At 40.0% G+C, this 14318-nt stretch overlaps 1 protein-coding gene across 1 annotated transcript in view; it reads left to right on the top strand.

Annotated features, from left to right (window-relative positions):
* SV2C (synaptic vesicle glycoprotein 2C) overlaps positions 1 to 14318 on the top strand; it is a 324325-nt gene that overhangs the window by 80079 nt on the left and 229928 nt on the right. Inside the window, exon 2 of the mRNA XM_082264288.1 lies at positions 4277 to 4945. Within this exon, the coding sequence (XP_082120414.1) occupies positions 4387 to 4945 (559 nt within the window). The 5' untranslated portion in view covers positions 4277 to 4386. The remainder of the gene's footprint in view (positions 1 to 4276; positions 4946 to 14318) is intronic.

The raw sequence follows: 14318 nt of genomic DNA, 5'->3' as shown, positions 1-14318 counted from the left end.
GCATGCTATTATTAAGCTTATGATCTACCAGAACACCCAGATCCTTCTCCGCTATGGGTTTCCCCAGTTCTACTCCACCTAGTATGTATGATGCATGCATATTCTTAGCCCCCAAGTGCAAAACTTTACATTTAACATTAAACCTAATTTGCCACATAGTTGCCCAATGAAACAGTGCATTGAGGTCAGCTTGTAAGTTGGAGACATCCTGTAAAGAAGTTATTCCACTGCATAGCTTGGTGTCAGCTGCAAAGACTGAAATTGTACTTTTAATCCCAGACCCTATATCATTTATAAAGATATTAAAAAGTAAGGGTCCCAACACTGAACATTGGGGTACACCACTGATAACCTTAGACCATTCAGAGTGGGAATCATTAAACACTACTCTCTGAATTCTATGTTTTAGCCAGTTTCCAACCATTTACAAACTGATCTTTCCAAGCCTGTAGACTTTACTTTACACTTTAGCTGCGTGTGGGGAACCGCGTTAAACGGTTTTGCAAAATCCAAGTATACTACGTCCACAGCCACCCCTCTGTCCAAGGTTTTACTTACCTCCTCATAAAAAGAAATCACTCACTGTGGAACTTACAGGTAATCCTCTGCATTGTGTAAAAAGGCTGTTTGATCCTCTGTGCACAAATCCTCCTCACTCCTCTTCTTGCATTGTCCCCATAATATGTCTGTATAAGATAGAGTTACTGGAGTCAGTCTGCACATGCTCAGTTTGGTGTTTATTGCTAGAGAGTTTTTTTTTCTTGGGAGAGTGCATGTAATCAACACAGGCCAATCAGCATTGTCCTGACAGAGGGTCAGGGGGTCCTGCAGCATGATAGGACAGTCAGTGCAGTATGAAAACCCCTCCTACAAGCTTTAACCAGTCACTAATAGAAGTCACAAGACTGCTATATACAGCTGATGAGAAAAGGTATTTAGCAGTTTATATTTACTGAAACGATTGCATTTTCATGTTCTGTGTACCGTGGGAGACCAGATATAGTGAATGCAGAGTCCTGGGTTTAGTAACACTTTAAGCACTTTCTGAGTCTCCCACCTGGAAAATATCTGATTTCACTGTCTGCCTGTGATATGCAGAGTTAGATCATTCACACTCATTTGCAACATTTACAACATGCATGTTCCAGGTCAGTGCTTCAAAGTATTGAAGTAAGACAGTCAGGCAATTCGAATTTTAAGATGAAGGCCAGCAATTTCAGTCCCTATACGTCTCTCATACCAGAGGCCCTGTCATGAAACAGCTAAAAAAGAGCATAGGTTACATACAGTAGTTACATAGTTATTCAGGTTGAAAAAAGACACAAGTCCATCTGGCTCAATCAATAAAAAACAAAAAACAGTAAAGAAAACCCAACCATACAATCCCATATACACAATCCTATACCATCAGAGGAAGTAGAAAAAAATCCAGCAAAGCATGATCCAATTTGCTACAGCAGGGGAAAAAAAATCCTTCCTGATCCCCTGAGAGGCAATCAGATATTCCCTGGATCAACTTTACCTATAAAAATTATTACCCAATTATATTATATACACCAGGAAAGAATCCAGGCCTTTTTTAAAGACATCTAGTGAACTAGCCAGAACCACCACTGGAGGGAGTCTATTCCACATTTTCACAGCTCTTACGGTGAAAAACCTTTCCGTATTTGGAGACAAAATCTCTTTTCCTCTAGACGTAAAGAGTCCTCTGTGTCGACCTTAAAGTGAATAACTTAACACCAAGTTCACTATATGGACCCCTTATGTATTTATACATGTTGATCATATCCCCCCTTAATCTCCTCTTCTCAAGAGAGAATAAATTCAGTTCCTCTAATCTTTCCTCATAGCTGAGCTCCTCCATACCTCTTATCAGTTTGGTTGTCCTTCTCTGCACTTTCTCCAGTTCCCCCGAAATCCTTTTTAAGAACTGGTGCCCAAAACTGAACTGCATATTCCAGATGAGGTCTTACTAATGATTTATACAGAGGCAAAACAATATCTCTCTCTCTAGAGTCCAGTCCTCTGTTAATGCAACATTATATGCTTAGTATAACATTATAGGTGTCATGATACAACCAAAAGAGAGCCAGCTGTATTCTGACATCCCTGTAGGCCAGAATATACTATTTAGGCAGTATGTTTTCCTGTTTCTCCATACACTTGCTAATGGTCTATGAAGACCACAAATTAAATGTCGGCAGTGGAATAAATGATGACTTGCATATTTAGCTACAGAGAATCTTGGGAATTCTCTCAGTAGCCTGTTATCCCCTTACCTCCAAGTTTTGCATCTAAACTGACCTGCAAGTGTTTGAAGGATGCCACACATGCTTAAAAAAGTAATTAAATTGATACTAAACGCACACTGTTTAATTTACATTGCCCCATTATTTTAATAAAAAAAATCTAAGAACCTTTTATGTAATCGATATACAGCTATCACAGACCTAGCTTTGTCCTAGCCTATATGCAGGGAAACATAAGTAGAAGGTGCTTCTAGTCCTCTGCTGCTGGTCACATGTTCAACATGAAAAAAACATCCTTTGGAATACAGAGTAAAATGAAATTACTACTATCAATAACCTTTTTTAAACTTTCATTAATATTTTTTTTGACAATAGCATGGTGTCAGTGTACTTCTGCCCCTCCCTCCTCCTCCATGCCCACTAACCAGCTAAGCACAATGGGGGTGGGATATTACATGTAGATTGATGGAGGCTTCATCTTCATCTAAGACAGTGGTCCTCAACTCCGGTCCTCGGGGCCCACTAACAGGCCAGGTTTGCAAGATAACTAAATTACATCACAGGTGATCTCATTTGCTGCTCAGTGATTGCCGTATTCTAGTCTGCATCTCCCCAAGGTAATACTTAAAATCTGGCCTGTTAGTGGGCCCCCGAGGACCAGGGTTGAGGACCACTGTCTTAGATGAAGATGAAGCCTCCATCAATCTACATGTAATATCCCACCCCCATTGTGCTTAGCTGGTTAGTGGGCATGGAGGAGGAGGGAGGGAGTGGGCTGCCTTTTACCACTGTCTATATGCCCACAAGTGTGACTCTATAGTCACATGGGCTGCTCAGATGTGATAGGGAGGAAATGCTCTGCATAGAAACTCACTGAAAAATGTGCAGAGCTCCCAACACTGCTCTGCAAAATCCCTGGTTGAATTGGAGACATGGACAGAATGGGGAGATAGAGAACAGCAGGATCAACCAGGCTTTTTGCAGAATACAGAATATGAATCTCATAGTGACTGAGTAAGTATGAACAGTATGCAGAGATGTATAGTAACTAAGTAGAACTACTTCACTACTGTACTTAAGTATCGAAAGGCGGTTACTGTACTTTTCTAGAGTAGAATTTTTTTCTCCTACTTCCACTTTTACTTCACTACATTTTTCCGATGATTTCAATACTTCTACTCCAAAAAAAATTTTTTTGTGCTGTATAGTTACTCGTTACTATTATAAAATGACCACTGCCAGAACAGTAGATGGCAGGTTTCATGAAGCTCAAAACATTTGTATTATCAGCGCATACGAAAATAAAAGCTACTGTATGTATAAATAAAAGCTGCATTTGAAATAATAAAAAACAATATGATGTTCAAACTTTTGACTTCTTTCTTTAATAACTACATAACACAGTACTTGTACTTTTACTTTCAGTACTTGAGTAGCAATTTTTTTTCAAAACTACTGGTACTTTTACTTTCAGTACTTGAGTAGCAAAATTTTTAAAAAAACTACTTGCGATACTTAAGTACAAAAAATGTTAAATACTTTAGTACTTCTACTTAAGTCACTTTTTGATCGAGCACTTCCACTTCTACTCAAGTCACTTTTTGATCGAGCACTTGTACTTTTACTCAAGTATGGGTTTCGAGTACTTTATACAACTCTGACAGTATGTAATACACCATTTATTGATAGATTTTTTATGATGTGGGTTTAGTGACACTTTCATAATTCTAAATGCTGTGCTTTGATGCTGCCCCTTGTACCCTGTTGCCCTGGACAAGTGCATTGACTTAGCATCAGAGTAATAAGGGGTAGCTGTATATAACCATGAATGAGCCACAATGAAACGTGTGTTTACTATGCTTTTCATTTCACAGGCTTGAGCAGCAAATAAATATCCTACATAAATTATTTACAAAACATGTGTTCATAATGCTATCATCAGGCAGTTCTGCAGGACTCTTTCTTTTACAAGCAGCTGTTTTGAGACTTACTATTAAAACTGTTTTGTCCTGTTTATGTTGCAGATGCATACTTCAAGTACCCTGTAATACATCATCTCTGTAACAACAGAGGCACCTAATCCATCAAACCAGACTTGTGCTGTCAGTCGCAGAAAACTTAGTTCTTTTACACAATGGAGGATACCTACAGAGACAGGACTTCTCTGGTGAGAGGTGCTAAGGACATAGCTAAAGAAGCCAAGAGACAAACAACCAAAAGCCAAAACCGAGGCAGGGAGGTAGAACACGATGGATATGCCCACAGGACCCAGGATCAGTTCCCAGATGAAGAGGAATATTACACACATGGCAACTACAATGAAGAACTTGAGGATGAGGGATCAAGTGAAGCTACAGAAGGACACGACGAAGATGATGAGATATACGATGGGGAATATCAGGGAATACCCAGTCAAGGAAAAGATGGCATGGTTGCTCTGGGTCAACCCATTCCTGATGAGTATAAAGCCCGCCAGGAGCTAGAAAGTGAAAGGAAAGCTGATGAGGAAGAACTAGCACAGCAGTATGAGCTCATTATTCAAGAATGTGGACATGGACGTTTTCAGTGGACCCTTTTCTTTGTCCTTGGCATGGCTCTGATGGCTGATGGAGTTGAAGTGTTTGTAGTTGGATTTGTGCTGCCCAGTGCAGAGACTGATATGTGTATACCAGATTCAGGGTCTGGGTGGCTTGGTGAGTACAGTTTCAATCTTATTATTATTAATTAATTATTATTATTATTATTATTATTATTATTATTATTATTCATTAATTATTATTATTATTATTATTATTATTATTATTATTATTATTAATTTTATCTTATTATTATTAATTTTATCTGGTAAACATGCCTTGGATAAAAAAAAAAAAAAAAAGTTTAATAGTTTTAGTCAATTTTACTGTTTTTAAGTTTAGGTTTATAACTGAACCTATTTTTTAATTTTTTTTTATTCTATTTTTTTTTTTTTTTATATCTAAAGAAAATCTTAATTTTAAAAATGAACAGTGAATACAAGATGCACCCATGGCACTAGTATGGAAGAGGCCTCCTAAATAGAGTGCAGCAATAGTTATTTTCTATTTGTGACAATTTCTCTTTCATTAACTTTTTTTAGGGCTCTATATGATTAGGCAGGGATGGGTATGATCAGACAGAAAGAGGGGGTGTCACTCCTCTAAATTATTCAGTAAATGTAACCTTTGACCTACAGGTATAAATAGTAAAAAGGATCTTGAATCTCCACCAGCATGCTGGAAATAGTTAAAGTATAATTAAAGTAAAAAAAAAAAATTACATTTATGCTTCAATTTTCAATTCTTAATTGTTTAAGCCTGTTTCTTTAAAATTCTGTTTATATTTAGTCCCCACAAATACTGTTATTCCAGATGTCCACATTGCCTCTAGTTCTTTTATGCCTATGTCTAGAAAATCATTCTGCTCTTTCAATATCTCCCCTTGAAGTTAAGCATTCAGATGTACTAAGAGTGGAGAGGGTAAATGACAAGTGATGAGACTGAGTGAAAGAGCACTTTCCTGGCAACCCTTTAGATGTGCATATTCCTCCCTGCTGGCCACTGGATGCTGCAGTTTTTAGCTGTGCTGATCAGTTACTTGAGTAGATTTCCAGAAGCAGGTCTGAGACTATAATCAACTAAATGGGGCAGACTGCATAGCTAAAGTCTACACCATGCAGTGGCCAGCTTCCTGCCTGCACTGTACCAGTCAAATAGGCTTCCAAGGTTGTGTTCTGTAACTTTTTGCAATCTGCAAGAAGTTAATGTATCACTTCCCTTGCTGGCTAATATGAGGAGCCAAAAGAGGATATCCACATACATTTTATTACCAAAAGTATTGGGACGCCTGCCTTTACACGCACATGACCTTTAATGGCATCTCAGTCTTAGTCCATAGGGTTCAATATTGAGTTGGCCCACCCTTTGCAGCTATAACAGCTTCAACTCTTCTGGGAAGGCTGTCCACAAGGTTTAGAAATGTGTCTATGGGAATGTTTGACCATTCTTCCAGAAGTGCATTTGTGAGGTCAGGCACTGTGATGTGGACTAGAAGGCCTGGCTCGCAGTCATCGCTCTAATTCATCCCAAAGGGGTTCTATCGGGTTAAGGCCAGGACTTAAATATATATATATATATACAGTAAAACCTTGGATTGCGAGCATAATTCGTTCCAGAAACATGCTTGTAATTCAAAGCACTCTTGTATCAAGGCAAATTTTCCCATAAGAAATAATGGAAACTCAAATGATTCGTTCCACAACCATTATTCATAAGTCTTTCAGTTTATAGTCTACATACAAAGATTATGGCAATGTGATAGGTTGTGTAATCATAAAATGTCCATCCACAAATGGCGCCTCCACAAGGGGATTAGAAGCAAATTCCAGCAGGAGCTACAGAGTATAAAAGAGAAGAGAGGCGCCTCTAAGTGTAGCAGTATGGGGACATTTAATGAAGGTTCAACATTTAGCAACTCACATGGTTGATGATTAAAGAGGCACGTCTAAGTATGCAGGCATCCGGGGTAAAGCTGTCCACATAGACCATCTTCTGAACCACTGGCTCTCACCGATGTCAGTCTGTAATCGTGACTGGGAAGATTACCCTGCAGTAGAGTGATCTGAAAGCGAGGCTTTGAATCGCTCGTGGAGCGCAGCGTGGAAGGGTGTGATGAAGATGGCAGTGTGGAGGATGGTCTATGTTGACAGCTTTACCCCGGATGCCTGCATACTTTATATTGTATTGCTACACTTAGAAGGGCCTCTCTTCTCTTTTATACCCAATTGTGACATGACGCTAGTTGTAGATCAAGACATCGCTTGTATATCAAGTCAAAATATATTTTAAAAATTTGCTTGTCTTGCAAAGCGCTCTCAAACCAAGTTACTCTCAAACCAAGGTTTTACTGTATATATATATATATATATATATATATATATATATATATATATATATATATATATATATATGTTTATATACCATATAGTATATTTTATATATATATATATATATATATATATATATATATATATATAGTTCATGTGTGAAGGCAGGGGTCGCACTACATTTGGTAATATAGTGTATTTTAAAAGTAAGAAAACATATTTCAACAATACTAATACAGTGTTTTCAGTCAGTAATTAATGCTTCTGGTAATGCTTAATGTAATGAATGCTGCTTTAGTAGTTATTTAGTATAAAATACTTAATATAATATATATACCGTATTATATATATTTACCTATATTTACCTGACAAATTAAAAAGAAAAACATAAAAAAATGTATTGTTTAGCCTTGAAACAAGAAGCTAGATATAAATATTGTATATATTTGTTCCTTCTAAAAAATTGCAGTGCCTAGGCACTCCTGTGTCTTGAGCCTGATAGGTGCATATTTACGTGTAAATTGTTTAAAACACTGTGTTTGTGACTGCAAGTCTCTCAAAATTTGAAGTAAGAACTGGAGATGCCACTACTGTACTATGTTTTTATTTATTTTTTGTTAATTGGGTATTGGATATTCAAATGACCATCATGACGAGGATTTCATGTTAAATTGTGTGTGCAGCTTCACCTTGGATTACCTGATCACTGGGGTCTAACACAAGCTTTTGACCTCTGGGTTTCACCAGACAGGAAGTTGTTTATGCTTGATGTTTCTGTTTTTTGTGTATACAAAGACAAACTGCAGTGTGGGAAATGTAGCCAGAACACTCTGGTCATTGGCTGAGAACGCTGTTCAGGAGCCAGCCGGCAGACCTTTTTTGGTCATGACCCTTCCACAGAAGCCTATCAGACTGGCTGCCATACACACAGCCCGAATGTCGGACAGTTTCTGTTGAACTGGCCAATGCCGTCCGAAATGTGTACGGGGCTTTAAGCTTTGAAAATAAAAGCTAGACGCTAATTGATTGCCTTGCAGAGATGATGCATATCCTGGCTTCTCCAGTTTTGATACATTCTCCCCTATGTGTCATAATTCAAAGCACATTTTGAAGTATTCTGTGAACATTATCAACAATTATTTTTTTATGCAGCTTTCATATTTTTCTAACTTGCTTGTCTATATTTTTGTGAATGTATTTACCATATACATAAGTCTGTACATTCTTTCACTAATGTCCCTCTGTAGCCTAAGCGATTTTAATCTAGATCAAGTTCCGTTTGTTTGGAAGGAGCAGTTGTGTTTACGTGCACTGCTCTATGTACACCACACATCCCATAGTCCCTATTCCATCTTCAAAGTGAGCAAGAGAGGGTGGCTACATTCTTACTATACAGTGGGACAGCATGGAGAATGAACGTCCCTAGTCCCTATTCCATCTTCAAAGTGAGCAAGAGAGGGTGGCTACATTCTTACTATACAGTGGGACAGCATGGAGAATGAACGTCCCTAGTCCCTATTCCATCTTCAGAGTGAGCAAGAGAGGGTGGCTACATTCTTACTATACAGTGGGACAGCATGGAGAATGAACGTCCCTAGTCCCTATTCCATCTTCAAAGTGAGCAAGAGAGGGTGGCTACATTCTTACTATACAGTGTGTGACAGGTGGAGACTCTGTCATGGTGAAAAGGGTCATGTAAAGGACACAGAGTGTGCATATTTGCTCTGTGCAGGACTACAGAGCGTAGTTATGCAGTGGAGAAAACTGCTGTTGCAGCTTTCTCCAGGTTTTGGTTTACCTGAAAGGGGCTCTGTAGTTTGGAGATTTCAAAGTGTCTTGGGAGGGATGGAATCTCCAACTCTGTGTCCAGGTTTTGCTGATTACAAGCAGGGTGTGTGCTCAGGTACACACAGCCCTTATAATCAAGGTTTAGGAAGACATCAGGGCTCCCAGTTGGAGACTGTTCCAGCCAGCAGACAGGAGGTCTGTTCGTGGGGAGTCAGGAGGACTCCGATACTCTCCGGGAGTCAGTGGCTGCAGGTGGCAGCCGGAGCACAGGTGTGTGCGTGAGTGAGACAGGAGACGGCCTGAGGACCAAGGCCACAGTGAAGCGGTTAGCTTTGAGGAGTTCATGGTCTGGGGACCAGCATAAAGTGCTGAGGAAGACTGCACGAGAGCGAGAGAGCCAGGTGGGCTAGTATTTTGTTTTGTACTTACTGGCGAAGAACCCCTGCGTGGGAAACTGTTATGGACTTTCCTTATTGTTTACGTTTGCCTTTTAATAAAAGTGGGCTGCCATGCCCTTAAAAATGTATACCTGACTGCAGTGAATCACTGAAGAAATGCATCTACTGCTGAGCTGATTGTCCCCCATGTTACAAGTGGGACAGCATGGAGAATGAACGTCCCTAGTCCCTATTCCATCTTCAGAGTGAGCAAGAGAGGGTGGCTACATTCTTACTATACAGTGGGACAGCATGGAGAATGAACGTCCCTAGTCCCTATTCCATCTTCAGAGTGAGCAAGAGAGGGTGGCTACATTCTTACTATACAGTGGGACAGCATGGAGAATGAACGTCCCTAGTCCCTATTCCCTCTTCAGAGTGAGCAAGAGAGGGTGGCTACATTCTTACTATACAGTGGGACAGCATGGAGAATGAACACCCCTAGTCCCTATTCCATCTTCAGAGTGAGCAAGAGAGGGTGGCTACATTCTTACTATACAGTGGGACAGCATGGAGGATGAACGTCCCTAATCCCTATTCCATCTTCAGAGTGAGTAAGATAGGGTGGCTACATTCTTACTATGCAGTGGGACCATGGAGAATGAATGTAGACATCCTCTGACAGAAAGTCATATCACAGCAGCACAAAAAAAAAAAAAAAAAAAAATAGGAATTTGTAGATTTAGAGGGTGCAGAGAGCATTAGAAGGGACTTTTTGTGAGTTAAGTATACATACTTGATTAGATTTTTCTAAAACAGAGTTTAGTGTTACTTTTAATACTAGGGTCAGGATATGCAGTCACCAGGACAATAGTGAGACTGAAAGAGTTCCAGTCTCCTTGGCAACATTATAATAACAACATCATTAAGATTGTTTTAATTCATCAGGACCACAATGGATATTGCTGCCCATGTCCACATTTAATTAACTTACAAACCTAGTAGTTCTCTTACCTCTCCATCGATTCCAGTGGTGGCCATGGAGGATGTGGGCAACTGAAGCCGGCCTGCCTTCCTTTCCGGGATTTCATGTGGCTGGCTACCCAGGATGCACCTCCCGATCTTGCGCCTGCGCAGTAATGACACTGCAAGGCGCACTTTGTTGTTTTAAGGAAATCTTGAGATAATTCTTGCCTTAGATGCCCAAAGACTCCTGGGATCGATGACATAGATATCCCTGAAATCAACGGGCCAGGCTGATGATGTAGTCGCCTAGACGGCTGCGACCAGAAGTCAAGGGGAAGCCTATTGAAAAAAAGTACTTTCTTTTGTAGTTGCACGATATAACATAACAGCACCATGGGTGGACATAATTATTAAAAGTTAGTGGAACACCACTTGAACCTCCACTACTTGGCAGCTATAAGCAATCGACAGAGGCTATAGTTACCCTAACACACATATTTAAGGATGGAGGGGATGATGATGACACCGACGCAACTTGTGTGCCAGATAGAGCAGAGGAGGAAAGTGGGGCTGAGGCACAAACCCAGAGGCAGCCATCATGGAAGGGTAGAGAGCAGCCACCCTATTCCACACATTGTGGAGCTGTTATGTCCTGGCCCACTTCCTACAGCTCAGCTGTCTGGGCAATTTTTTAGCATATATGCAGCCATTTTTGTACCACGTGTTTGACAAGGAATTTTACCTCCCACTACTCAACCCATTGACAAGAGCACCTGAAAGCCACACTAAAGAGACACAATTCTGCTCCTCCTCACTCCTCACCTTTCAGGTCTACCCTTGTTATACCTCATGACCTCTCAGCAGTCTGACGGGGATGATGGTATGTATAGCAAAGTGTGTCACAGGTCCTTGCAGCATGTCTGCCAGCAGAACACCACCAGCTGAAGAGTATAGCAGGCAAAGTTCTCTGCCCCAGCTGCTGCAGTGAAAAGAAAAATACAGTCACTGTCACAGTCTCAGCAAAGCCAATTCTTGCTTTCATCAAGACTACCTCCATAGGGTTACTGTGTAAAGGCACCACCAACCCCTAAAGCCCAATTTTTCTGCACCTGTTACTTCTATCCAAAGTCTGCAACACAGACACCAGAATTTATCCAAAAATTTAAATCTTGTTCCGAGTGCACTAAATTGTGGTTTATTATATAGACTGGCTCCCCAAGCTGTTGCATATAAAATAAAGAAAGCTTGCAGGGAAAATCCCATTTTCTTTGGCTTAATAAATGTCATTTTTGCTGCAGCAGGTTCTATACATGGTACTATATTTAAAGGAATTTTTCATTTTTATTGTTTCACTTTAAGCATCAGTAGATCACTGCTCATTTGAAAATTATCTTTTTTACAAACTTTTTTCCAGGGCAGTCCCCAGACCCCCATACCCACAGTTCAAGCCCCATACACTTCAATGGGGTTCATTGTTCAGCTCTAAACTTTTAAAATGTTCAAAAGTTCTGGTGCAAACCGAACCAGGGGGTGTTCCGTCCATCTCTATGTATTGATTACTTTGATTCTCTCTGTTCTAGGTCCCTGTTCAGTACAGTGTGGGGGTTTTCCTAAAATTATAATGCTAAATAACTTCTTTGCAGAGCCCTGCTGTCTTGTCATGTGACCACCCTCTCCTTCTCTTCCCGAATTAGTCCAGTGGGAGGGGCTGAGATTTACCTCTGAAAAAATGCAAGCTAGCAGAGGGAGGTTACATAGTTCTGCAAAGAAGGTATTTAGTATTATAATTTGTAGGAAAACACACACGCTGTACTTAACAGGGACCAAAAACAGAGAGCATCAAAGTAATTAATGCATGTTTCTTTACTTTACAAGCACTGAAGCAGCTGCAGGGAATATAATTGGAGAGGAGAGGAGAGGGCAGGGATGGGGAGGAAATCGGCTTTCACACAGACTCCTAAACTGACAGGGACAGAGGGAGGGGGAGTGGGGGGAGATGCAGAGACACTGAGGAGATAGCTGGATGATGGAGGCACATAAACTGAACATACTATCAGAGATCAGCAGCCATGATAAACGTGGTCAGTTTACAGAGGGGAAGACAGAAACAGGCAGGATCAGACAGTTATTGTACAACATAGAAAGGGACAATTGACGCGGCAAAAGCACTGTGCTATATCTTGTGCCTTAAAGGGACAGGAGCATGTTTTTTTTTTAGGATTACAACCACTTTAAGTGCTAAAAATGTTAAAGCATTTTCTGATATTTTTGATATTTGCAGAAATATCATTAGATGTTATATAAAAAAAATGTTAATATGAGCATGTACATTTAGCAGCCCCTTGAAGCATACCTTATCCTTGTGTACAGATATTAAACTTGGACCCCAGACCAGCAGAAAGACTTCTGGGTATTAAAATATTGCTAGAGGGAATGGATGCATTATGTTATATAATGACAGTGACATGAACACTGTGTAAAGAATAGTCACAATCTTGGTAAAGGATGGTAATGGTGCAGAGTTGTTGGCTGCAGGGCAGACATTATGGTAGCAGAGAGAAACATTTGATGCTTTTTTCTATAGCATAATAGCCCCATAGGGTTATGTAAGCATTGCAATACACAATAGAAATTCACAAATAAAAAGACATAGGACAGAGAATAAACCAGAGGGATATTAAATTGTCTAAATATAAATGTAAAATACATTTTTCCAAACAGTCCTTATTTACTTTGAAATATTTAAGCTATAAAAAAATATTGATGACAGGTATTTAAAACTGTTATTGGCACAATAAACTTTAATAAATCAGCCTAAAAATGAATATCACCTGAAAATATATAATAGCACATAATGATTTCAGAATTTTCATTATGAGAGGTAGCGTATAGACATGAAAACAGCAAAACACAAAAACAGTATAAGTATATGTTGCAATCATTTTAAAGCAGCACTAATGCTGGCCATACACTAGCCGAAAGATCGTTCGAAAATCTGTCATTTGGTCCGATCGTTCGTTTTTTCTTCCAGTTAATGGGCACTAATAGAAAATAGTTTTTTACTTTTCAGAGCCAAAAAATCGAAGGAACAGTTTTGAAAATCCGCCGACCGAATGATAAACGAACGACAAATTGAAAGGTTAATGTGTTTCTCGGCCGGCCTGTTTGCACTAGGCATATGTGACAAAATGAACGAAAAACTGATTCATTTATGCCCATTGAATGATTTATCATTCGAAATTCGATCATTACATGATGGCACGATCGTCTGATCTCACGGGCGATTTTTCATTTTTCGAAAATGAGTTTGCCTGATATTTCGGCTAGTGTATGGCCAGCTTAAGACTAGAAGAGGGAGCAGCACAAGGAGACAATCAGCTGCTCTGCAGTGCTAACAAGAAAAAAAGAGATGAGCCCATCAGTATGCTGTTTCTCCTTTAACTGTACAGGACCAAAGAAATATCAGGCCTTCTGCCCTGCATGTGTGATTAGGCTACGTAAATCTCAGGACTGGATAGAGAAAATAACAAACCCTTTATAAGGTAAAACAGCCCCCTTTATCAATTTTGTTTGAGTATTTTACTATTTGGGTCGAGTTCTACTAAAAACCTCAGTGGTTATGGTCACTTTAATGTCCCTTTCAGAAGGGGCAGACATTGTCAGATGGATCCTCCTGCTCAGAGTAGGATCTCTCCTCTGATCCCTGCTGAGCAGGTGGATGACAGGGCTGTGTCCACTTCGCTGTGCAGAGCACACACAGACATAGCCCGCTGATCTCTATGGGACGGCCGGATGAAAACAGACCACCTGTCTGTTTCCATCTGACTGTCATCTAATTCGATCCGCTAGGCGGATGAGGAACAGATCCCTATTTGTTTGTTTTTAGTGGACAGGATCGGATTGGATGCCAGCGGGTGCCACCACTCCATAGAGAACTATGGATGGTCCGATCGGGTGCACCTGAAAGACTGACAGGTAGCCCCAATCGGTCCGTCAATGTGAAAGGGGCCTTCCTCTGAAGTGTCTCACTCA

Source organism: Pelophylax lessonae (genome assembly GCF_965119305.1).
Source record: "Pelophylax lessonae genome assembly, chromosome: 1".
NCBI classification, from domain to species: domain Eukaryota; kingdom Metazoa; phylum Chordata; class Amphibia; order Anura; family Ranidae; genus Pelophylax; species Pelophylax lessonae.
The sequence above is the reverse complement of the archived record's forward strand: the minus strand, read 5'-3'. Positions and strand labels throughout refer to the sequence as shown.